Source organism: Athene noctua, chromosome 1 (assembly GCF_965140245.1).
Source record: "Athene noctua chromosome 1, bAthNoc1.hap1.1, whole genome shotgun sequence".
Taxonomy (NCBI): domain Eukaryota; kingdom Metazoa; phylum Chordata; class Aves; order Strigiformes; family Strigidae; genus Athene; species Athene noctua.
In genome coordinates, this window is record NC_134037.1 from 51,843,713 (window position 1) to 51,870,053 (window position 26,341).

The window sequence follows — 26,341 nt, forward strand, 5'->3', positions numbered from 1 at the left end:
AGACAGAAAGCACCATGGCATCAGAGCTCTAGACTCAAATATATTAGGGCTGCTCCCTCTAGTGGGAAAAAGTACTTTAGCTGCAAAAAAAACCTTTTCCCCATATTTTCTTTTTTTAAAAAAACTTTCTTTTTTCTTTTTTTTTCTTTTTTTTTTTTTTTTTTAACTGAAGAATTCAAGTTTTCCAGATAGTGCAAGACATGAGGCAGTTCCCATCAGATAACAGGTGACCAAACGCTGCGTTTTTCCAGCCCTTGAGTGTCAGTGGTGGAGCTGGAGCCCAGCCAATGCAGGTCAGCAGTTACTCTTCCGAGGCAGACCCATGGCAAGTGAGGAGCTCTTGCTTAGTCTTCCAGCAGTCCTCAGCATATAGCCTAGCTGTGTTTGGTTTTGATTTCTCACTTCTGATTACAAAAATAGGACTTACTATAATAATAATAATATTAATGATACAAAATAATTATTGTAATTATATACTTTTTGGCAAATCATTAACACAAAGCAGCCCAAAAGAGCCCACTGGATTAAAAAAAGGTGACGATGCAGAAATGTTAAAAAAGACAAAGTCTTTGTTAAAAAAGAAGGAAAAACAATCTGCAAATGAATGCATTTCTGTAAGGCAAATGTTACCTTTAGTTTTCCATCTAGATTTAGGTTTTGTTGTTCAAGAAGTTGTTAGAACTTGGATTGCTTGAGCTTATCAATGTGATAACAGAGTTTCAGTGCAGGTCCCAGTTTCAGCCCCAGGTATTTCATGATCATGTCACTTTTCAGCAGCAACAAAGCGTTGCCATCAATCTCCTGATTTCAAAAGAGAGAAAGAGAATAAAAATGTATTAACTCCCTTTCAGTGCTTGTCCTGACACATTAAACAAGGTGAATCAGAAACAGCATGTCTTTTAGAGTAGAACTAGCTAAAATGTCATGCATTTTGAAATTTCATTTAAGAAATTGAAATCTGCAGTTTGACAGAAGGAAACTCTAAAGGAAACATTCAAATAATACGTCTTATTCTTCAAGGCAGTATAAGGTTTGTCTACGTTTTCAGTTATTTTGCAATTAAAACATGAGGATTATTTTAAAAATCAGGGTTACTCTAAGCTCAATTCTGAGAAAAGCTATTCAGCCTTGAAAGAAAGGAATGAGTGACAGAGTGAGGGAGGGAGGGATGTGGCCTCATGAACTGCTAATAGTGCACCTCTGAATCTCAGTTTCAGCTTTATCCCTGGTTATCTTCATGTTTCACATATCTCCACTACACTTGATATATATCTGTTTCTTTTTCTTAAATTGAAAGATAGTAGTAACTTACTTGTTTTGTTGCATTTATTAATAAAATTTGTTCAAATTTAATTTAACCCTCATGTAAGTGGAGGAAATTGTCACAAACTTCAGTTGTTTATCCCAGACTCATTGGCTTGAAAACCTTTTGAAATGACGGAGTTCTGTACTGAGCACAGAGTAGCTTGTGTGCACAGAGAAACAGACTCTGTTTTACTATGGGCTGTAAAACACAGAAGATTTCAGCTGTCCTTCCTTGGATCCTGAGCTTGTCTGTTTTTTCTGACTATTCTAGAACAACTGCTAAAAAATACTACCCCTCCCCGCAGTCTCCACCACACTTACACAATCAGAGCTAAAACATAACTAGTGCTGTGGGTGTGTGCATACTTACACACATGCACTAGTGCTGTATATATTGTATTCCATGATTTTGATGGTCAGGTCTTTCCTCTGTGATCCATTACCTACTAATTAAGCAATACTATGGATCCTCATTTGCCCTGATCATTATTATTCCATTCAGTAGGTGATTTAGCTGATGAGCAGTTAAGGTCACTTTCTGATTAACTCAATCAATTAATGCTCTTCATTTTGCAACCCCCACACTATCCATAATAGAAACTCTCTTCACCCTCCCCCCCGCTCCTTCCCATTATTTTAAGGAAGATAAGATAAAGTAAGAATAAGTATTACATTAATATTTGCATAAGAAAGAAAAACAAACTCCTGGAACTGTGATGCCATAGGGTAAAAACACTGTCAAGGGTTTGGTGCGGAGGCAGCTGTTTCTAAATGTTGAGCTCAGCATTTTATTATTTCTTTATTATTACTGTGTAGGGGTCAAAATTAAACTCCATGACAAGAGTATGCCAGAGGGAGCATTCATATCCAATTAAATATCCCATATTAGCCATGTCCCTGTGCAGATTGTTGGCTTGACTTCTCTACAGTATTACTGTGTCAGCCCTTTTAAAAAATAATTTTTAAAAGAAGGATTCTGTAGCATGGTCCCCAAGTCTGCAATAGTCCCACCAGAAGATCTTGATCCAGATTTGGAGCTGGTAAAATTCAGTGCTATCAACACAATTCGCTTGTTTCACATGAATTGAGATCTGGCCCACTGCAAGTTAGAATATTGCAGAACATTGCCATGTTCCTGCAAGGGAATGGAAGCAGCAAATGTATGAGCTGCAAGGTCATGATACAGGGGGTATAAACATACAGCTTTCACCTGCAGGAATGAAGGTGATTTCATCTGCAAGAATGAATCTGTTTGTGCTGGCTTCTTGCAGCACTTTTTCTGAGGATACTGTCCAAAGAGCAGAGTAGCCCCTAAACAAACTGTGTGCCATGCAAACAGGAATTGCACCTGGCTGTGGATGTCCTCCAGGATGAGGCTTTTAATGAGAAAGACAAAAGTCCCTATCTTCATTGGTGTTTAAGCATCTAGTTCTGAGTAAAATCAACAACTTCAGGACCTATATCCTACTTGAGATAGATAGATAGATAGATAGATAGATAGATAGATAGATAGATCCCTTCTTTTGTATTCTGCAATCTCATGGACCCTAACCCTGGTAAGGCCACCACCTGTGACAGGAGTGCAGTGAGTGGCAGCTTGGCGGTCAGTGCTCAAATACTCGAGATGAAGCTCTAGAGAAAGATGCATGTTCACAGGTCTGGTGTCTAGTGCTGGCAGAGACGGGTTGCTATTTGAATAAATTGGATTAATTATATTAAACTCAAAGGTTTTTGTCTCCTTCATACATGCATTTGCCAATCACTGGCCATAAGTAAACTGTCAGACCGTAACATTGCTTTGATCCCTCTCAGCTTGAGTCTTCTACCTGCTAATTCCCTGTGTAACTCTTTCCCCTCTTCCATTTCCCTTCCCCCAGTCTTTCCATCAAGTCTTTCTAGCAAGTCTCTCTTGCTGAGAGAGCACTGCATGGGGCTCTCATGCAGTTCCACTATGAGGTCCCTGCCAGGCTGACAGCTCCTTTGCATGAAGCCAAAAGATCTATCAGCTACAGTCTCAGCTCTCCTTGGCACACAGCCCTGGTGAGAGAGCAGGGAACAGCAGAGGGGAGGTAGCAGGTATTTCACGGTCTTTGGTGGACATTCTCAGAAGCCGCCTCTGACAAAGCTCCTTGGGTGTCTTGGCAAGAGGGAAAGCTTCTGCTCCTGGTGGGAAGAGCAGAGACAGAGCCAGGTCATCCTGCAACAACTTGCAGTAGTGGAAGGTGTGGGATGCACCTCGTTACTGCATGCTGGGGCAGCTGGCTGCAGGGGCTGTGGTCAACAACTAAATGGCTTAGTATAGCAGTGAGAAAGAGCACTACCTGCATGCAGGATACCTCCCCCAGCCTCCTCTGCCTGGTGGTCCCACCACCCTCTCCCTCCCAGTGTCATAGCTCTGATGAGCTGATTGCCAGTGCAACGATTTCAGGTGATAGCTGGGCCTTGTCAATGACAGTAAGTGCTTCTAAGTAAATTATGCACCTGCTTCATAGAAAGATTGAACACAGAGGAAGATATGGCTAAGGTTAATGGACTAATCACTTGTCTCTCACCCTTGGGGTCTCCATGCTAATCCAGATGAGATTTGAAGGCTGAAAAATTGCAGGGACATACATAACTCAAAGATGTAATTGAATTGAGTTGTGTGGTAATCTTACCCAGGTTCTCACACCTATGGCATATTTTACAAGGAAACCAATGATAAGTAGAGCCCATGGGTTCTGGGTGTTCAACAAAGGATGACAGGGACAGTCTTTAGGGGCAATTTAACCTGATCTCTTGGTCACAGAGCAGCTGGCTCATGACTGCCTGGAGTGTGTCATTACCCTGTTGCTAAATAAGAGCACGTTGTGCCATCTTTTGCTATAAGTAGAAACTAGACAAAAATGGTGCTTTTGCAATGTCCATATTTACAAGATGAACTTTAAATGTTGGTTTTCCTTGGCATGTACCTTTACGCCTCAGGCCATGGCAATTCTTTCTCCCTTGCATGAAGAGTTTTCTATTGATGCACAGCCCCTTCCGATAGTCTCAAAAACTCATCCTAAAGCAAGTTCTTTTAAATCTGAAGGTGACTCGTTTATCTGCCTGGTTATCTACATGGCCATCATGTTTTCATTATCAGTTTATAAGGCATATCTGACTTTGCAGAAGGCAGGCTGGCACCTGACCTGTAATTGCAGATTTGGTCCTAACACCTCTGTGTCTGCTCTGTTATTCCCATCCCACCGACCTGTTTGCAAAAAGGCAGATGGCCTCAGTACCTGCCTAGGGTGAGCAGACACCAAGGCCTGTGTTCTTCAGTTTCATCTGCTCCTCAGCCACCTCCTCTCCTCAGTATCTGGAAACTCTGCATCCAGGGTGTAGCTGGAAGTGCATCAGTTGTCTCCCTCAGCTCTTGTCCACAGTCCTGCATTCCCACTCATCCCTGCTGGCACATGGGCAAGGAGTGGGACCTGGTGATCAAGCCCTTTCGCTTTGCAACCTGAGGTGCTGTTCAAGAGTCAGAGCTGGGGAGTTCTTGTTTAGACCTAGATCCAGGCACTTACATTCAAAGCTATGACCTCCAGCTGAACTCAGACAAGTCATGTTTAGGGTAAAATCCATTTTCATAGCCAGGCTGAAATGGTCAAGAAGAGATGGAGGAGGAGGAGGAGGAGGCTGAAGATGCTGTTAGATGCATTGGTGCCAACTCCATATATAGCAGCAGAATAAGAAACTCCAGATCAGATGTGTGTTTACAGTCTTCCCCTTTACTAATTAAGGATAATATCATTTTCACCACTGGAGATTGCCTAGAAAAAGCAACTATCATATTCTCCAGTGAGTCAGCAGGTCTTAAATTTGTTTATGTAGCTACATAATACTGAGGGGGAAAGGATTAAAAGTTTAGTTGTTTTGGGTTTCTAATGCTAAATATCTAGAGGTACATAAAAAATGCTCTTCAGAGAAGAATCATAGGTATCCTGGGAAGAAATTGTCATTGAGACAAAGCTTTTTTGTGCCAATCTGACAATGAAAAATGAGCACCACATCCTCAGTGCTTTCTCTTAGGCTTGGCATAGAAACAATTTACACTGGCGTAGTGGGGAGCAAATAGTGAGCATTTTCTGAAGACATTGTTAGAGTCTCCCCATTGAAGGATAAATAGACTAGACTAGACTAGAATAGAAATTTCAGTCGAAAGGGACCTACAATGATCATCTAGTCCAACTACCTGACCACTTCAGGGCTGACCAAAAGTTAAAGCATGCTATTAAAGGCAATATCCAAATGCCTCTTAAACACTGATGGGACTGGGGCATCGACCACTTCTCGAGGAAATCTATTCCAGTGTTTTACCACCTTCATGAGTAATAAGTGAGCATTCTTCAGCCCAAACCCCCCAGCGGTGCTGAACTCCTTGCAGGGCCTTGTGTTCAACCTGGCCGAGCACAAACACTGCCTAGAGCAGCCAAAGCTATCTGAGGCAGGTGCATGACGTGTACTGGCTGTCTCTTGGGACTGACCATGCACTTGGCTTGAATTACCCAGAAGTGGTAAGGGCAGCCTTCTACATACGTGTTTTCTGAAGAGCTCCACGTGGGGACCTAAAGCATGAGGGTCTGCATCCTTCACAAACAAAACCACGTCATCCACTGTCCAGGTCAAAGGATTCTTGCTTGATGGCCGAGCTGCATCTTGTTGTTCTGGTGAAGAACTTGAGGCTATTGGTACAAAAAAGCCCACAACACCGCATTACAATGGCACACAGAGGTTTCCTTGGTTTGTGAGTGCAGGACTATGGCAGCCTCACTGTGACATTGGACATTGGATCTGTATGTGCAAGTATCAGCCTGAGATGGTGGGGTGGGGAGAGGAGGGAACTTGGAGCAGTTTCCGATCTGACTGCTTATTGGGAGACTTGATCCCAGCTGGTGAATTGCGTTAAAAAACATGAAACCCTCAGGTTCCTGCTGGGGAAGGAAAAATGTGCCAGCTGCCAGGCTCTTAAACCGAGCTGCCCCTGCTGTCTGATCTGCAAGCAGCGGGGATCTTGGCTCAAGAAGACACCACACCACCCTCCCACCTGGAGAGAAGATGCTTCAGCACTAAACAAAGGAGTTTGCCATTGAATGTGAAGGCTAGAGGATAAAATCAGGATTGAGCAAACAGCATTTTTTTTTCTTTGTGTTCAGATATTCAGACTTATCTTAGAGCTTAAAGGAAGGTTTCTAGCCCATCTCCTCCTAATCTTAGGCTCTCACGAAGCTGATGGTCCCCAATGAATGCCTATTCGGAAAGCTACTAAAACATGCGAAGATGAACATTGCACATGTGACTTTTTAACGGTATAAACCTTGGATGATTTAAGGTCACTTTGGCTTGCTGTAGCTTTAAATCAAGTGAATAAAGGCACATTGCAATGAAAGTGCATTTATGTTTTTATTCTTAGTCTCTGCAGAATTATAAATCTCAGCCTCCACATGAATATAATTTGCATCCCCACTTATGCTGCTTCACTGTTACAAGAACTATGTTATGCTAGGTTACAGGAAGCTGTTTAAATTTGTTTATATCCAGACCAAGCAAACTTTGCATTAGCAGGCAGCAGCACACAGGTGTATAAAATGTTAACTTGCCCAGATCTGCTCATGTCTTTCTGTTAAGGCCCAATTTTAAATGAGAGAGATGCAAATGGTAAGCAAGCAGACACTGCAGAAGACAAAAAAAAAAAAAAAAAAAAAAAAAAGGAACAGAAGAGAGCAAGTAGAGAGAGACCACAGATACCTAAACTGGGTCCTGAAGAAGCCCCAGGTAGCCAAGAGGGCAATCAGAGCTGCTGAGAGAAGAGCTGAGCTCTCCAGAGAAATACTGAGCTTATAGAGACAGGTGAAATGTATGAGAATTCCCATGCATGACTCAAAACATGATCCTAATGCGTGCTGAGTAAATGTAGTGGGCTGGGTGTGGGCTTATGTAGATTGTCATTCCACTGACTTCAGTAGAGCTGTGCTGATCAATATTAGATGAGGCTCTGCCCATATATGCCCAATAACAGCTTTATGTGCATATTGGTGATTTTTTTTCTTGCTGCCATGCATATCTTATGGTATAATGTAATGAGGTTACAATGCAGTTACAAAGGATGAACTCCAGAAAGCAGCAGAGCTATGAATGTGCAAATCTGGTCAATGGGCTTCATAATGGGATGTGATGTAAATATCATGATAATTACACTCTCATTTGCTAAGTCACTGTTCTGGATATAAAGGACAAGGAATAGCCGCAGGTCCTCTTAATTAGACAGCGAGGATTGGTGTTCATATGGACTCAGACGACCCTGGGCTCCACTCACAGAATAAATGCAATACACAATGGTACAGACACCATCTGGAGCCTTTGGCATGAGACGATGAAGACAAAGAGTGCAAAATGAGCAGGGTAATGTTGGACAACCCCTGGTTCATCAGTATCATCAAGTAACTTTGTCAGTGACAAGTGGAAGAACTGAGACTTGTCTTGGAGCCAGAGGGGTATTTCTCCCCTACCTGATCTGCTGATGGTCTGGATGCCAGCTGATGTGTGGAGTTATCAGGACATCGGCACCTCAAACCAAAGGTTAGGGAGAAAAAGAGGCTTTCACAAACCAGCCAGAAAATAGAGGGGGGAGAGAAAGGTTTGGCCGTGCCTAAAGGATTGCAGAAGTTTCTATGCTACTGTCATAACATGGTCGGGAGAGATGTGCCACTACTGAGGATCACATTTTTTTCCCTTAAATTTGTATGAATGTAAGGAAAGCCCAGGGGCTTCAGCCTGGGATTCACACTGGGCACAGAGAGAGCAGCCTCCGGCCCAGTGACTCCTGCCTGCAACCCGCTGCTTCCAGAAATGCCAGGAAAGGGCAAAGGGGAACAGAGAGCCCTGAGAGCCGTTGGGAGCCTTCACAGGTATTGGAAATATCTGTAATGAAAGGAAAGGGGAAGAAAAGGTTGAAATGACAAGGGAATTCTATTCACTCCTTCACAATCTAGCAATCAATAGCATAAATCTGATTTTTTAAAGACAAATGTATAAATGACCTTTCTAAAGAGACTGCATGGCTAGAACTCTTCCAGGCCCTAGCAGGTGCAGATAACCCTTTCAGATCCCTACCTGAGGTATAATACAATAACATAAAAATAAGAATTATGTGTAGATACTAGCTCTTCAAATATTGTTTTGTCTTTATTTACCTGCCCAGAATCAAGTCCTGGATTCTCTGCTGCTTTTTTATTAAGATGTGTTATTTTACTTGTGTGTAAGGGGCTACCTTTAAATATTGTTAGTAAAACTGGGATGCCACCACCTCACAGACAAACAGTTGGAAAAGTTAGTAGCTGGTGAGTCTGGAAACAATCTGTTTTTCTTTATCTTTATTTTATTTTAAAAATGTACTTTGTTGTTTAATTTACTCTGGCTTTTTAACATCATAGTTTATACATTTAAGTGTAATCTCTTTATGAAAGAAAATAAATCATTTCATGTCTACACAAAGGCATGGGGTTTGTTTCAATAGCATCACTTTGCTGAAACATTATAGTAAGCAGAAAAGTGTTTGATGGCAAAAGGGCAAGTACTATACATTTTTTCTTATCTGAAGGTATTCACACTTAACCTAAGAACTAGATAAATGGGGAAGTCTCGTGTCTCCGGGGTATCCTATGCCATCCTGTCATCAGAATTAATCAAGATGATAATGAATACTCAGATTACAAAGAGATGGGAGTGCTCGCGACCAATAATTATTTTTAGAGATCGTAATCTAGGTCAAATCCAATTTCCTGTTTTTGACAGGTGGCAAAAATTTGTCAAATTAATGGAATGGGATATGGAAATTTAGGTAATCAGAGGGAAGCACTTCCCCCTCCTGCCTGAAGCAGTATTAGGGAAGGAGAGTGAAGAGGTTCCTCTGCAGGGAAAAGTCTCAGGGCATCCCAGTCGAGACCATTGCCTGTGCAGAAACAGCTAGAAATACTGGGTTAGTGGCCAAAGCCTGACAAAGGTGATGGAAAGACATGGTCTGGCTTCTTTTCTCTGCCCCTCTGCCTCTTGCCTTGGACCTTACTGAGAAGGAGGATGGAGTGAGAGAAAGCTAATGCCCAAATGGCTGCAGAGGCATGACAAGGAAATCCGATGCTAAAATGGAGTTAAACCTGCAAAAGAAGGAAAGATAAATAACAGACTCCCTAAATATGTTCTTGGCAAACAAACAGAGCCCAGAGGGAGTACGGTCATTGATAGATAAGAGTGGAAAGTGAGTGACAGATGAACTTTAATATTGCTGCGGGCCTAAATGATTTCTTTGCCTCAGGGGAAAGGGGGTGGGAATGAAATTTTAAAAGGTTCTCTCTGATTGCACTGGAGCAGATAATAAGGAGCAGCAAATCTATTGAAAGCAGAAGTAGCAGACCCTCAAAGATGCAGAGAAATAAGAATTATTTCACAAAAAAAAACCATCTCCCTCTATAAGCAAGGACAGGTTGGAAGGCTTTGTAGAAGACACTTTTCTAAAAGTCTAGGGCACACCAAGCAGGAGAAGAGGAGCGGCATCAGAAAGCATGCGTGTGGGAGAACACAATTACAGGGTATTTAATGAGTGCAGAGGGGTTTGATGAGCCACGATCAGCAGAAAGCTGTGGAAAGAAGATTGGGCTTAGCACATCAATTTGCACTGGCAAGCACTTGCGGGAGATGCCATGTGCCACCCGGCTGTGGCCTCAGCCCCGTGGCACAGCAGAGCAGAGCAGAGTCCCTGTCCCACCAGCGAGGCGGCTGCTCCTGCTCCCGGCACAGCGTGCACTGCCTGGGCATGCACCATCGCAGGTGCTCCTCCACCCGCTGCAAGAGCAGCCCGGCATCCAGTTGCATGAGATGTGGCCTTGGGCTGGCATTAAATATTTATTTGTTTGGGGTTTTTTTCTTTCTTTACCTCTCTTTTTCACGGGGAAAAAAAAAAAAAAAAAAAAAAAAGCAAGCAGATCACTGAAAGCATCAAAACTTTCAGGCTGTTAATGTCCTCAAAAATTAACAGGCAGGCTGTGTTTGACGAATAAGTGGTACCCAGCAATGAGCCCCGCAATGCCATCAGCAGCTCTGCTGCCACCGCCTTGGGGAGGTGCTGGATCTGGCCCCCACACGGTGCTTGCAGCATTATTCTGGAAAAAGAAAAACTTCAAACCCTGCGCCCCCAAACGTTTTCAGGAAATAAATATATCAGTAAGCAGGATTGCGTCTTCAACAAAAGCCCTCAGGTAATAATAATTAACTGCTAATATTGGATAATAAAATCTACATAAAAATAATAAGCTACAGGGCAAGGTTAAGGTTATTATATTGTGGTTGAACATGCAATTCTTCATACTTGGAATAAAGGCTTTGTTTGTTATGTAAGCAGGCTTGGAAAGGTTTATGATGTCCTTGACTTCCTTCCCTGATTTAAGAGCTTCAATTTGGCAAATGATGACAGGAAAGTACATGTTTATCTGTTAGCAGCCTCAACTGGCTTTCTGAAATTAGATTTTGTTTGTTTGTTTGTTTGGAATTTTTTAGCATAATCATGAAGAATTAGGCATCAAGCTTCCAATCGCATTAATGAGAGCTTTGAGGTTTAATCTCATCCATTCCGCTTGAAAGACATGTTCTGCTATGCACAGAGATATGTTTTATGGTTATGGTTTTTTCCATGATATTTGCCCACCATGACAAATAAGGCAAGCTATTTTTCAAAACTATCATAAGTAAAGAGGATTGGTTTGAGGTTTCAGAGAGAAATTATTCCTCTTTTTAATGAGTCCTGCCCATCCCTGCCTTGTAAGTATGCAAACTGAAGAGGATAAGAACAGAAACTGGCATGCACCACTTACTTACTCATCTTTGCTCACTTATGATTCAGCAGCATATAAATTATCCCTAGAAAGAGGAATAAAACACGCAGAAACATCATAGTGAAAGTGCAGATTCCAAAGACCTTTGCAAGAGAGATTTTGCAGACAGTAATCAAACTCCAGTGTGGTTGCACTAAGGCAATTGCAGAAAGATGTGTATTTTAAAAGACTGGGATTGCCAGTAAAAGTGGGAACAGCATGGTGTGTGAAAGTATGATAGCTGCAAAGAAATACAGTCCCTAATTTTAAGGAGGAGCAGGCAGTGCTTTGTAGGACTCTACAGTTAGAATTCCTGTGTTACAGAGCTGACACTGTCACAGAGTATGAGATGAAGCCAGGCTGTGACTGGAAACAGCAGAGTTTCTTTAATGCTAGAACTGATATTGTAATGAATCTGTGGGCACCTTGACTTCATGGATGCCAGTATGTTGCACATCACAGCCACTGAAAATTGCCTAGCTGTGTCTGAGAGCAAACGCCTCTCCACTGCCTCAGAGGACCCAGCTCCTGCCGTGGACTGTGGGACACTCTCTGCTGAAGGCTCCAGAAAGCAGCTGAGTGGATCAGAGTAAGTATGATGGATGGTGGTGGCACAGACATGCACTAGCCATTTGTGCTGATGTAGTCGTGCATATTGGTAGAGCACAGGGGATTGCTATTCCTCCTGTCGGAGACCTTGACAGCAAACCCATCTCCATATGCACCTTTATGGCAGACCCTAATCTATAATGGATGATAATGGGACTAATAAATTGTTAATAATTATAAATCATCAATATCAACAGATTAACTGTTTTCATTGTGTTCACTGCGTAACTGTCAGTTTTAGGGAGCCTTTACTGTTGAGCTGGCCAAATATCCCTGAGGTCCCAGATGAGCTAGTCTTTGCAAGTGTCAGATGCATGTCAATGCTAAGTGGTTTTGGGATGAGTCCTGTTAACCCGAAGTGTCATATGTAGCAGCTTAAAGTCACCTCTAACTGCTTCAAAGACAACCAAGTATCACAGGTGCCAGTCCAAAAGCAATCTCTTCCTCTTTGCTCCTCAAAGTGCTTTAATATGTTTCAAGCTAGAGATATATAGGAATCTGCAAAGACTATTGCATGACCACTGCATGACTTTTCTAACACAAGGAAACAGTGGCATTCACAGTCAGAAACAAGAAAGGAAAGTCATTAGGATAAGCAGGCCTAAGGACCTCTGATTTTATACTTCAGTCCCTTGAATATAGATTCAAACCCCTGATACCAAGGCTTTTCTCCACACAAACAAATTTTTAAGCACAGGAACTCTACCACAGTATTTTGTGGATGCTGAAAAAGCACAAAGTATTCAATAAGCCATTGGGTGATTCAGGGAAGAAAAATCTATGAAGGGTTACTAAATATGAATCCACCACTTCTGGTTCAGGAAACCCTTGAGCCACAAATTTCCGAAGGTGGAGAGGGTAGTGGGGAAGCACCATCATCTCTGGACTGATCTCTTTCCTGGGGGTGTGCTGCTGTCTCATGCTGGAGACGGGATGCGCGGCTAGGCAGACCTTTGCTCTGAACTGCTCTGACCCCTATACAAAGAGATAATGACCGATCCCAAGCAGAATGATAAAGATTTTCAAAGCAAGCAACAACATTGTTAAATCTTAGCTTCTCACAGCTGCCAACTAAAAAGCTTGACGAAAGGGTCCCAGTTCTGCTAGGAGGCTCTAGGGAAGCAGTGGGAGAGAGGAAAATGATTCCTGTGCACAGTAAGCCTCTTGTCCTCCCAGCACCTGATTATGCCAACCCGAGAGGCACTGAACAAGATCTGAAAGAAAGGGCTTTTCAATTCCTTTTCTTTGTAACTGAGGCCCCCAGTTCTTAGTGACAAGCTTTTACAAGTTGTTTGCAGTAGTACATTTCTATACTATCCACTTTGCTTTTGAGTAAAGTTGACTCTGTAAGTAACGAAAAAAATAATGATGAGAACTGAACACTTATGTGTGGTCTGTGTAATAGAGTAACGCAAGGGTAAACTAGGGAAACAAGTGTGTGAAAATAATAGCAAAAAGTGAGTGATGGTTTTGAGTAGGTACTGAACATTATAGAAAGCAAACTTAGATAAATAAATACAAGTATAAATACTGGTAATACATATTTGGGAAGAATAGTATTCTAAAATATTAAATAGTGAAATGACAAGAAATAATACAGGCATTGGGGAGGTGAGGGATGTGAAGGAATTATGCAAAGATCTGCAGCTACAAGAAAGATGTCCTGGGGTGGCTACTGAGCAACAATATGCAGAATCACTTGCAGCTTCCAGGAGAAATGCAGGGGCAGAAAGACAGTATAAAGAGCTAATGGTAGACAAAGGGGCTAGGGGAACTAGCAAGGCTTCTGCAAATATATCAAGATTTTTAAAAAAATAATAGTAGAATGACAGTAGATTCCATTAATAAATGAGGAAGGGAAAGAAATTAATGACTTAAAAATGGCTGAGACACTCAAGTCCTTTGTTAGATCTATCTTCAAGATGAAAAATGCATAAACGAAGTTTGAATAATTAGTAAAGGGTGAAGACACTGTTGGAATCACTACTGATAAAGACCTCTTAATGGAGAACTTGGAAAATGCAAACAAAGACAAAGTTAACGGAAGTTCAGGGAATTATCTAACCCATTTGATGAACCCAAGTCATTTCTAGAGAAAAAAAAGTGTCATGGCTAATAGGGAATATAGCTAATGGGCAGAGTGACCGACCCAGCAAACATAAATCCTAGCAGGGTAACTGGACAAAATTACAAAGAGAGAAAAGATGCATTATTGAATGCAATGATTCCCATAGCATCCCTTGAATTTGCAGATAAACTTCTTTTCACTTTGCTTCCTGAAGGATAAAAGAGCCTTGAGAAGCAAGCTGGATGATTTCTAAAAATATGTTTTGCTGGGAAGCCTTTTTCAAGTAAAATCTGTCTTTGTTCATAATTAAAGGGGCAAGATGGATCACACAACCAGAAAGCAAAACCTTTTGCTAAAATGCTTTGAGGTAGGTACTAATATTTGGATTTGCTCTGCATCATATCTTGTACATAGCTGGTGTCCCACAAATAACAGGTACCTGCCTGTAGGCAGTATCAATCTTTGGGAGGAATGCCTTATATATTAATATTTATATGTGTAAGTCGATAATAACAGTTGTGATTGCTACACAATTATACATAATACATATGTTTACATAATTAATAACAGCATTAGAAAACATTCACCTTTTTACTTAATGATGAACGGATTGATTTTGTGTTTACATAGGTTATTATTTCTCCTTCTAAATGGAAGAGTGAGTGGTCTGGATGGATGTGAACCTAGAGCCACCTCACTAATTTTCCTGGGAATTTGGGAGTGAGTTAAGACTCCAGCATGGCACCAGCATAGCAACACACATTACTAAATGGTTATATTACCACTTCCGTTTCCTTCAAGATAGGCCCCATTCCTCGTCGGGCTGGAGTTCTGTTGCCGCAGGGCAGTAGACGAGGATCCCCCTGAAGACATCTGGGCAGGACGATGGCTACAGGAGGAAGAGGAGCCTCCAGCAGGGCGTCCATCTGCAGGACTCTGCCGCGTGGCATACATGGAGCCCATGCAACCAAAGGCAGAATCGGCAGGATCCATGCTGTATCGCTTCATGTTCACAGGATCAGTCAGGTAGTCCTCAGGTATAACTGTTTCTGCTCAGGAAGCCAAGACACAAAAGAAACATCAGTAAAACATAACCATTTTTAATTTGGCCCTTGAAAAAAATTTATATGTATATTTTCACTAAAATTCCCTTTTTTTGGCAAAAAGTTTAACCTCGTTTCCAACTTTCTGTACAGACAGCTGGCTCCAGGAGGGGTCCTTGATGGGAATTAACAAATAATGAAGGGAAGCACAACCACTCAGAAGTCTGCAGAGTCACAGCAGGGAAACTATGGCTTGATGTGACTCATCCGCAGCAGCTTACAGCAATATTCTTCATAAAGTCCTCGGCCACTGACTGGTGGATCCCAATTGTCTCATGGTGTTCCCCATATACCACTGAGACTGGAGGATTGTGCAGCTATTGTTTGCTCTGTCTTTCATTGAAAAAACATGAAAATGGAAGAAGGCAGAGGAGGACAACAGGACAGAAGTTTGTTGGGTTCATAACACCTGGCAGCCAGTAGAAGGCAGTGAAGGTAATAAACCAAAGCGTTCTGGCTGCAATTACTAAAATTAATCAGAAAATATCCTCAGCTGCAGACATCCATCAGGCTTGGTAGCCAGCAAGGAGAAGAGGCTTGATGGCTGACAAGAACACCCATGGTTTATCACAGGCAGGGATGTGTGAGTGAGTCACCCAGACCTGTCTCAGGTTCAGACACACGTGCCAGCATCATGGATGACTGCAAACCATTGCTCTGGTTCTCCTCCTCTGCGTTGTACTTTGTACACCGTGTAGGAGATAAACACTTTGCTTTTCAGACTTCTCCCATTAAACCAGAATTTGCACTTACAGACCTATTTTAGATACCTATATTCCACTTTGCTTAGGGGTCTAACGCACAGGCATGAAGCAGGTTTAGCCCCATAATTTGCAGTACACAGACTTTTTTTGCCAGTTCCCCTCAGACCTAGGTCCAGGCCCATCTTGCTTCACTGTTTGGACTGCAATCTCTGTATCTGTGTCATTGTCCTCCTCCAGCCAGTCCCAGTCTCCTCCCAACAGGTCTTAATAGCCCAGCTCTTCATACTTGCCTTTTTTGTCTTCACAAAACATAGTCAAAGCTCTTCCTTCTCCTCATTCCCACTGCCATTCTTCCTGCAAAACCAGCAGTCCCTTCACCCAGCCCCAGGATCCTCTCCTCCACCACCATGACCACCACCACTGGGATACAAGCAGAGCCCCTCGAAACATCTCTGACAACCAAACCTTCACATAATCCCTACAAATACAGGCAACCTGTGTTTCAGAGATTCCCACTCTCACTGTGTGAAACTAGGTGATCACATCTGGCAGGCAGGGAGACCCTAGATTAGGAAAGTGCCTCCCATTGCCCCAAGATGTTTCTTTGAGCTGTTAAAAATGCCACTTTTCTCATCACGCGTACTCTCCTCCAGAGACATCTGAGCAGGGTGAAATTACTCCCGTGGTGTTGCACATCTCCTCCCCTGCCTGAGCAATGGTCTCCCCCTGATGTGTTGTGTAGCCTTACTGAGTAACAGAAAGAATTTATGCTGTAATTTATGCTACAAGACTCAAATCCCATTGCTAATAGATGTTGAGGCTGTATATAATAGTTTCCCTTTTAATTTACATTTTTACTCTTTTCCTTTGAAAAAAACCCAAAACCTTGGCAGCTGTGTACAGTAGTTGATGTTAAACAAACATGATTTAGTTTGACAACTCAAATACTCAAGAGTTGTGTCATGCCAGCATCCTGGCTCGTGTGTCAAGCCACAGCACAGATTTTTGTTACATGATTGACTGGCTTTTCATTTTCTTGCTGCTGTCTTTTAAAACTTTGTCCCATTCTGGGCCAAGGCTGGACTCTCCATAAGGCAAACATCAGCTCTGAAGGACAGTTGTAAATGTGAAGTTTCCTTGCTTTTGGGCCCTTGCTTTTGCAACTGCAAGTAATGTTCCTTTAGCAAGACTTTTTTTGCTTTAGATAATTTGGATTCTTAGAGCATGCATTCAGGTATCCTGCTGTTTTCTGCCAGGGATTTCTGTGCTTGATTCTCACACAAATACAGATAGGGTGTAATTCAATTGAATTCAACAGAGTTCAGCTAATGTAACACTAGCATAAGAGAAATGGGAATCAGGCACTCTGAACCTTTCTCCCTAACCTTCAACAGATGCCAAAATTGTATAGCAATTGAGCTAAATACCTTGCTTTTCAGACTCCTCCCAATAAACCAAAGAAAATCCAATCAAGCCTCCTCATTCAAAGGAATTTAATTACTGTGTAGAACACTTGCAATAAAAGCCTCTTATGCATAAAGAAGACAGCTCTTTCTGCAGCATCCTGCCTGCACTGCATGGAATAATTATCCCTCTTGTGAATCATTACCTCTTTATTCCAGGAAAAGAACTCTCTTTTAATATGATTACAATATGAAGAAGACACAGACTATCAAAACAACAAACAGCACATTAAAAGAGCCCTGCTAAATAAACAGCATACAACTTTTATTACTATGGATATAAATGACTCCAAAATTTGTGATCAGGCACCAGGGATTTTTTGACTCATGTCAGACTCTCGCAGTAGTCTTTGTGAAATAAGACATGTGTGGGTGAAATTTCCCTGTGGAAGGAAACCCGTGAGTTGTGTACGAGACTATGTCGAGGAGCCAGACACTGTCAGTTCTGTTCCTGACCCTGCCTAAGACTCTTCCCTTGATCTAGATCAATTTATTCCACATGTCTCTACTTTGGGCTCCAAAATGGGAGTAATGATGTCTATTGCCACAGACCAAGCAGGAGCCTTCATTTATTACTGTTTGAAACATGCCCCAGTGACAAGTGCTCTGGGAATTTGAAAAGTCATATTCATGTCTTCATTGGACAGGGGAGAGCAGGGATCATCTCAAGCAACCAGGTTTCTAAGCAAGCCTTTTCAGAGCTCCTGATCTTCAAGTTGACATGAGCAGTCAGTAGATTACAAGAGCAACTCATCAAAGTCACCTCCTCCTGACCAAAAGAAGCTCATGATGAAATGCAGGTCACAGTTAGATTAGGAAAAAGGAGACTCTGCATTCAAGTATGTGTGGTTACAGGTTTTAAATTACACAGTTTTAAAAAGGGCTGGTCAGCCTCTGTGCTCCCTGCTGACTGCAGGCTGCTTTGTAAAACTGAGGAGCTGATGCACGTTGAGCACCATGTTTCTATGAGCCCATGCCCTGCAACAAGTTACCCACCCTCAGGAGAGACCCACATGGAGGAAGAAAGGCAGGCTGGTGCAGGGGACTTTCAGAGAGATCCATTATGCCCCTGAGGGGTGATACAGTCCCCAGTGACACCTTAGGGCAGAGAAGACATCTGCAGGAGAAGGCATCATGATCCCCCTCCCAGCAGCAGAGGAGGTGAGGTGATGGGGGACTGTATGGGTTCATCCAGGATCAGTCACACCTGATCAACCTGGTTGCCTTCTATCATAAAGCAACTGGATTTGTGTCTCCCACAATATTCTTGCAACCAAGTTAGAACATTATGGTTGGGATGAGTGAGAAACTGGTCGGATAATCAGGTTTAGTGAGTGACAGTTAATGGCACCCAGTTAATGGAGGCCAGTAAAAAGTGTAATACTACAGGGATCTAACCTGGCATCCAGGTTTAGTCTCTGCTATACAAGACAGATACAGACAAATGCATGAGTTCATCAAAGGGCCATTAAGATGCCTGGCGCTGGGAGCACTTGCCCCATGAGGAGGGGCTGGGGGACAGGGCTTGTTCAGGTTGGGGGAGAGGCAGCTTGAGGGTAGGAACCTAACAGCAGCCCCACAGAACCCACGGGGAGGTCACCAAGAAGATGAAGCCAGGCTGTTCACTGTGGTGCACAGCAGGAGCACAAGAGACAACAGGCAAAAACTGAAATTAAATCTTCAGGCTGGATGCAAGAAGAAACCTTTTCCCCTTGAGCACAGCAGGGCAGTGGCAGAAGTTGCCTGGAGAAACCGTGCAGGCTCTGGCACTGGAGATTTTCTAGACCCAACTGCACAAAGCCTGGTCTGACCACATAGCTGACCCTGCTTTTTGGGTAAGGGATTGGACCAGAGACCTCCTGGGGTCTGGTCCAATCTTCTGGTCCCACATGAACTGTCCTCTAATCCTGTGACTGATGTCTTCTTCACTCCAAAAAGCAGCCATAAAGGGTGGGAAAGGACTGTGGCAAAGGCTCGTGTGAGGGGTCCAGGACCCCTTACAGTGGCACAGGAGGCAGTGGGAGGGCCGGGCTCCACTGTCCAAAAACTACAAAAGACTGTGGAAGCATTTTGTGGTCATATTTCTTCAGCTCCTTGTTAGTTTGTACCACAGAGAAGCTGCATGGGTTGGGACACCACCAATGCATGAAAATATCTGCATTTTGTAACCTCCCAGAAGGCCTTGTAAAGTGTACAGCTTTCACAGCTCCTAATCCCACTTTGGCCAATTAGGGAAAACCATGTTTTCTAAGACGATAGAAGAAAATATAACTCTCTACTGAGGTTTAAAATGCAACAGTTTCATAAATCTGTAGCTTAGCTCTTCTGTATTCTGTCACACTCCTGTATTTTATTTTCTAGGTAGTCAGCAGAAGGGCACACACTAGTGAGAAATTAGTACACAATTTTTTAAAGCAGGATTTATGAGAAAGCTGCTTCGAGCCGTTCCTTTGAGCACAGTAGTCTCTGTTACAACTCTTCACCACCCTGAGATGCTCAAGCAATTTTGGCATAGTTTTCCTTTCCATTAATGGTCTACAGGCATCTGGATTGAAAAGCCCAAGGCTGTTACATCCAGCACACATTAAAATGAAGCAAAGGGGAAGAGAAAAAAACCCAAACAACTGCTTTCTCAATTTAAAAATGCACATTTTTTAACTGAGTTTCTTTAAAGTAGTAACCTGTATGGTTCCTAATCAAATTCCTGAAGATGGGTCAGCTGAGAGTTAAAACAGCATGAGAACCTGCATCTCACATCTGAGCTGTGCTGCAGACCTCTGGAGTGACCTTGGTCAGGTCATCAGTCATCTCTGCACCCCAGTTCTCCATTAGGATGAAGAAAAATACTTGTCTCACCTCTATGACATACTAAATCTTTTGCCTTGGCTGTATCTGTATGCCACTACAGCATGCCACATGGATGCATACTGCATGTGTGAATGACCTTTGGTAGTGTCTGGGAATAGAGACTCTCCAGAAAGACAAAAAAATTATGTCTCCCATTGTGCATTAGGAAAGCAAATGAAAATCAATTTCAAGTCAAGCAGGAAATGAAGAAGAGTGTATACCCAGGAAACATGATCCTTAGCTGATGTTTTCCTGAGCAGATCTAATCTCTTGCTTTTTTTTTTTAATCTTAAAAAAAATATCAAACAAACTGATTCTGCTAAAATGTCTCCTATAGATAAAAGTTCTTTCTTCAGAGACACTCTCTAGTCTGCTTTCTCTCCTCTTCTCCCAGGCCAATCACATCCTGTGCCACTTTCCTCACCTGCTGCTGCTCCCACATCACTTGTTGTGTTATATCCCTCTCTCCCTTTACCTGTCTCAGGCTTCCTTCCTTTATATCTACCTCCTCCTCCTCCCTCTATTCTTCCCCATGATCTCTTCCTACTGCTTCTTTTGTCATATTCCCACCATCTTGACTTCACTCTAATGCTGCTTTCCCACACCAGCAGCATCACCCTTTTCCCATTTTGCCAGCTCTTTTCCTATCTCCCTTTTCTATTTTCCCTTCTCCTGCACTGCTGACCTACGTAGCCATTTCTTCCTCAGGCTGTTCCCCTTCCATCCATATCACACATACATTCATTCATTCATTCATTCATTCAGCTTTCCCTTCCCTGATACCTCATGCTTTTCTCCGGGTTTGTTCCCAGATTGCTGCTTGGACAGCACAACCTGAGGTCAAGGCAGTGAACTGGGACTAGGGTCCCCATTCCCTGCACAGCCATGGAATGGCTGCATCCAGGTGAAGGTTGCGCAGGGCACCAATGAAAACGAGCACCCCCACCTCTGAGCACACCAGACGCTGATCCCCAAACCAGGGAGGTCCTCTTTTACACACCAGTAGCTTCCTGGGACAACTGCCCCTCCTTCTGGGCCAATACTTTCGTATCATTTTATAATTTTTTACTCCACCACATGCAATGCTCGATCATTTGTATTTGCTCTAATTAAATTCCCCATTAACTTCTTTTCCTCACAGTCAATCTTTCTTTCTTTCTCTTTCTTTTCTTTCTTTCTTTCTTTCTTTCTTTCTTTCTTTCTTTCTTTCTTTCTTTCTTTCTTTCTTTCTTTCTTCTCCTCCCTTATTCTTCCTTTTTTGTGTTGTCTCCTATTCCTCATATTGTTTAGTGATGGACTTTGCCCTCTGACCCTTCCCTGTACCTTTTTAAGTGCTACCATATATTTTCTATAATGGGTTGACCACATGTGAACTCCATATTTTAAGCAGCATGATATCATAGCTTCCTCAGACCTCTCCTTTCCTCCAGCCAGGACCAGCCCTTTCTCATCTCCCAGTCATTTTGAGAGGAGCCAGCCACACTGTCAAAAACATATTGAGAGGGTCCTTGTATGGTTTTATCTTTGTCTGTATTTTATAGTTGCTGAGCTTGGCTCCAGCTCCTCACACAAGGATGGCATTTGCCCTGTCTGGGAGGCAGTGAGGGTGAGTGGGAAGAGACAGTCTTAAGCAGCTGTGGATGTTAGAAACCCTGCATCTCAGCCTTCATGGAAGGAAAAATAAAAGTGAGGAACAAAAAAAGCAAACGCAAAAATGCAGCAGGGAATACTTCAGGTGAGTTTAACTATGAGTTCACTTTAGTATAAGCCAGAGAGCGAGAGAGCAGAGAGATCTAAACAGTATTTAAGAGTGTGAAAGATATGCCTTGGTTCTGAACTGCTATCTTCTGTTTTAACATCAGCTCTTAAAAGGTTAAAAAGTAACTTTTTCTTTGTCTGCCGAACAGCCTCACACATTTCTGTCCAGTCAGAAATGGACCATGCACCTTATCTTCCTTGTAGCTTGAGCCTGCATGCATCTATCTAAAGATAAGAGTTTCCTATGATGGATTAAGATTTACCAGCTCTGCCTGCTGTGATTTACTCTGGGATTACAACACCAAACCATTCCTTTTAGCTCCACCTCCCATCCAGACATGGAGCACAACAAAAATGATGTTACCCCTTAGTAGGTGTTCCTACACCTTGTCAACACTACTCTCTGGTGCAAGCATCTGCACCCTGCAGGGCCGGGCAAGGACCAGGCCTTTTCCGCGCCAGCCTATGGCTGCCACAGTTTGGCTGGGCAAGGAAAATCTTACAGGGAGCAACACCTGGTTCGTGGCAGCAGAGCTGAGCTGCTTGCAGCTCTCCAAGACAGAGTGGCATGGAGACATGTCCCTGAGGAGCCACAGCATCCCTGAGGCTGCTGCAGAGAGGCAGCGAGTGAGCAGGCAGCCCAGGGCATTGGCTGACAGTGGTTCAGGGCTGTCACGCCGGTGTTTTTCAGTCTACAGGATAACTTCTGCATTTGGGTTATAGGAATGCGCAGTTGCATCCACAGAGGAGAAAAAGCAGGGGTAGTAGTCAGTCAGAAGAGGAAAATGTAAATAAGCCTCATCCAGTTGTGAATGTAGATATTATGAACACCGAAACTATGGTCACACTGTGGAGATAAAACCTGAAGTGAATTCTCCAGGGTTTAGTCTGAGGCTTTACTGCACCATGTATCATCTCGCTGTGTCCTAGCTACTAAAAATTATTTTGCAGTAACTGAAATGCCGAATCCCCTGAGGAGAAGCTGCCAGTCAGTTAGCATCAAGAATCTAAATTTTTTAGAGAATTTTCCAAAACCCAATGTTGTCCTGATTACAAGGACTTCAGCATAGGCTTTTTTTTTTTCTTCATTATTTAAACGATTTCCCTTGAGTGTTTGCAGCCCAGACAACAGCCACATTGTGTTTAATGCAGTAGAACCAGGGAATGAAACCAGCTGGGAACAGATCAACACTGTTGTCTGTTTTATTGTCCAAACTGAGTAAAAAGGTAGAGTAAATTCACAAGCTAGCTGCTGACAAATATATTAGATTGAATAATAAAAGGTGCTCGTGTGTATAAATAACTCATGGAGGATTTTTTTTTAAGTGCTTGGGGATGATTGAGTAAATGTCTTGTGTTGCAGTGGAGAGGTTTTAGTCCTATCTTACAGCATAGGCAAATTTGGGCACTGCATACCCACAAGTGACGGCAAAGGGATTTCAGTGACACAGGGATCTAGCCTTTACAAAAAGTATTCCTTTGGTCTCTTCCTCCTGATTTCAGACCTGCTCCTCCATTCTCTTCTCCCTTGACTTTATGTTATACCAAATTGTACATGATGAAAAGGAGATTTATCAGGGTTGTATAGGTTTGTGTCTTAGCACAACAATAGTTCCGCACTAGCAGAGGGAGATGGGAGAGGCTGTGATCAACCTGTCTACAGCTTCTAGCAGTATCTAGAGGGGCTTTTCTATCCACGTATTTAATAATGTACTCTATGCTTATAAATCAGTGTTGATAAAGGTTACAAAAAACTGTGTATAGAATAGGCTAGATGAGAATGACTGTGTTATTTGAAAATTTCAAGGTGTTATACACTGGGATTCTAAGCAGCTGAAGTACTTAGTGCATTTCTGTTCTGCTACCACCATGATGAATCTCCCTGAATTATATTGCTTAGTAGTGGCTTAAAATATTTAACAGCAATTTTTTGTTTGAAAAACAAATAATTTGAGACACAAGAAGTGAGATGTCTGGAGAAAAGTGCAGTAACTGCAAAATAAGATGCATTTTCCCGTTACAACTAATAATCTTATCCAGAAATTAGGTAGAGTACATATAAATAATCAGCCTGTGAATGTGTTAATACATAGACATAAGTCTTATAAAGTCTTTGCTTCATTTCTTCCTGCCCAGTGCTGCAGCTCAGTTGAACTTTCTGATATTTCTTCTGTGGTTTCTTTTGCCATACAAATACAAATGAACTGCTCCCTAAGGCCTTAATTCCCCTTCCCAAATCCTTTCTTTTCCTGATGCTTCTGACATCCCTGGCCAATCTCAGTCCCAGAGTTGGGAACTCATCAGTTCCCATTTGGCAGGTCTTTTTATCCCCTCCTCTCCCCATGATCCCACAGAGCCAGTTTCCCTTCACACCGGAATGCTGCACTGTGCTGTGCCACCAGGAAGCTGGGCTTGCCCCAGAACCTCATCCCAGGACTCACCCCCAGCCTCACATCTTCCTTAACTTTAGCTTCTCTGCTGAAGTCTAGGAAGCCTCTGCCACCTTTTTGTTTAAATCAGTTCTGTAGCCTTACCTCTTACATGAAGAAACTCACCATAAAGTAACTGATTCCCCAAACCTCCATTTGCAGCTTATTTTCAGTGAGAGTTGGGGACGTATTTCTCTTGCCCAGCTGCTGGTGGCACAGATCCTCACCTTACACCCTTACCTTTCTCATTGTTGCCCGTGGCCAGCACCATCCCAGCACAAAACCACACTGCACATCACCACCAACAGTTCACTTCTGTTACTCTCTTAATTGCTTTAATCTCCTGCTCTGCACTCATTTTGCCAACAGATGAATGTTCTTCAGGCAGATGCTGTGCGTTACTACTTTCTGAAAGGCACTTTGATGTACTCTCTATAATTACCACAAACAAATACATCCTAAGGATCTGGGGAGCCCTGTTGATTAAACAACAACCAAGACTTTTCAAGAAAAAAATGGATGTTTTATTTCCATGGAACTGGAAATGTCATTGTGTGTGTGTTTCCATTTATTTTGTAGTAAACTGGAAAATGATAGAAAGAAACAGAAGGTAGATAAAGACAGATAAAGGATGAAGACCCTTGAAATATTTTAATCTAGAAGGCTAAAAAAGAGATCAGCATGGGGGGAGGAGAAAAACTAGAAGAATATCCAAGTAAAAATCAGTAACATCCCCTGAAAAAAAATTCTGGATCTGCTTTAAAACCTGTTAAATGGAAATAGTTTAAACACAAGACTCCCTTTTCCCTCCTTTCAGCTGGGTTTGCTGCCTCCCATGGAGGTGCAAGGCCAGGCTCTGCTGTAGGTGCCATGTACCAGGCAGTCCTGGAAGCAAGGGCCCTCTCATCTGGGTTCACAAAACAAGAGCAACTGTTCATCTCTCTTCCGAAACATTTCTTCTTTTGACTTTTACTTAGTAAATGCTGGCTTTGCTAACTCTCATAGCTCCTTCCACTGCCCTCATCAATCTTTCTATTATCCTGACTGGGACAGCACTTCCTATTACACTGAACTGGGACTATTACCCTGACTGGGACAAGCCAACAGCAAGGAGCTACGCATCTAATTGCCCACAGTTTTCATGGGCTGTCAGAGCATACACTGACACATTGCATGCAGCTCCCCGGTGATACTATCTAATGTCGCTTGAACTGGAACAAGGTAAGGAACTTGGGGATCATGTATTTTCCACCCTCACATCTATGAAAAATCTGGTGGGTCATGCTGGCTAATGCACACCGCACTTGGATGGACATAGGTTTTTCATCATCAGGTCTGGCCTGTGGCCTGCTGATCTGACTGCTTGAAATATGAGTATATCGGATCACAGGTATTTGTATCAATATTTTTAAAATTTAGGAATGGAAATTCCTGTTTCATCTTCAAACTATTTAAAATCAAAGCCTGGACTCCTTACTTCAGACATCTCCTAAAAAAATCATATAGCTCTGTGGAAAAGTCTTAACCAGATAAAGCAGAGTTAAAACTGAAGCTAAAACAGAGTTACAATCATATGATTTACCTGACCAGGGCACTGAAAGAGTGTCGATGCTTCATCCATGTGACTGCACATGTAAAGCTTAAATTAAATGCTTATACTCAGGGGTATTTTTTTCTGTAGTGGATATGGTCTCATCCATCATGCTTCATTCATTTATGCCTATCATTTTATTCACTTTCGTTATGCATACTTTTCGATATGGAAAAATAAAGCATCTTTTTTCCTTCTTTAAACTCCATTTCATAGCTTAGCTCTCTCTTGTAACCTCCATGGCTGCAGCTCAGGCAATCTCCAGCCCTGCCAGTGACTGTGCCATGGGTCTGACCACATCTTGGGCTGAAGGACAGAAGGGCCTTTGGGTTTTGTCTCATCCACCACTGGGAGCAGAATACCTAGCTCCCTGGGGTACAGCTTTTCAAAAGGGATGGATTTTCTTGCACCCCCTCAAGACCATGGAGGTAAAACAGCCCAGCAGAAGGTGTAAAGGAGGATTTCCCTTGGGCTGACTGCTGGAGGGATATTTGCTTATAGCTTCATTGCTTAGCATCCACAAGGAGATACAATTTCATAAACTTAAAGGAACAGAAAGGGTCTCTTTCTTCACCTGGGA

The 26,341-nt window shown here is 42.6% G+C and overlaps 1 protein-coding gene across 1 annotated transcript in view; it reads right to left on the minus strand.

The window, feature by feature from the left end:
- Positions 1 to 675: 675 nt before the first annotated feature.
- The window catches only part of SCML4 (Scm polycomb group protein like 4), a 45,924-nt gene continuing 20,258 nt past the window's right edge, over positions 676 to 26,341 (minus strand). The window contains exons 5-7 of the mRNA XM_074923289.1: positions 14,649 to 14,915; positions 5,866 to 6,011; positions 676 to 801 (exon numbers count right to left, since the gene is read on the minus strand). Of these exons, the coding sequence (XP_074779390.1) occupies positions 676 to 801; positions 5,866 to 6,011; positions 14,649 to 14,915 (539 nt within the window). The remainder of the gene's footprint in view (positions 802 to 5,865; positions 6,012 to 14,648; positions 14,916 to 26,341) is intronic.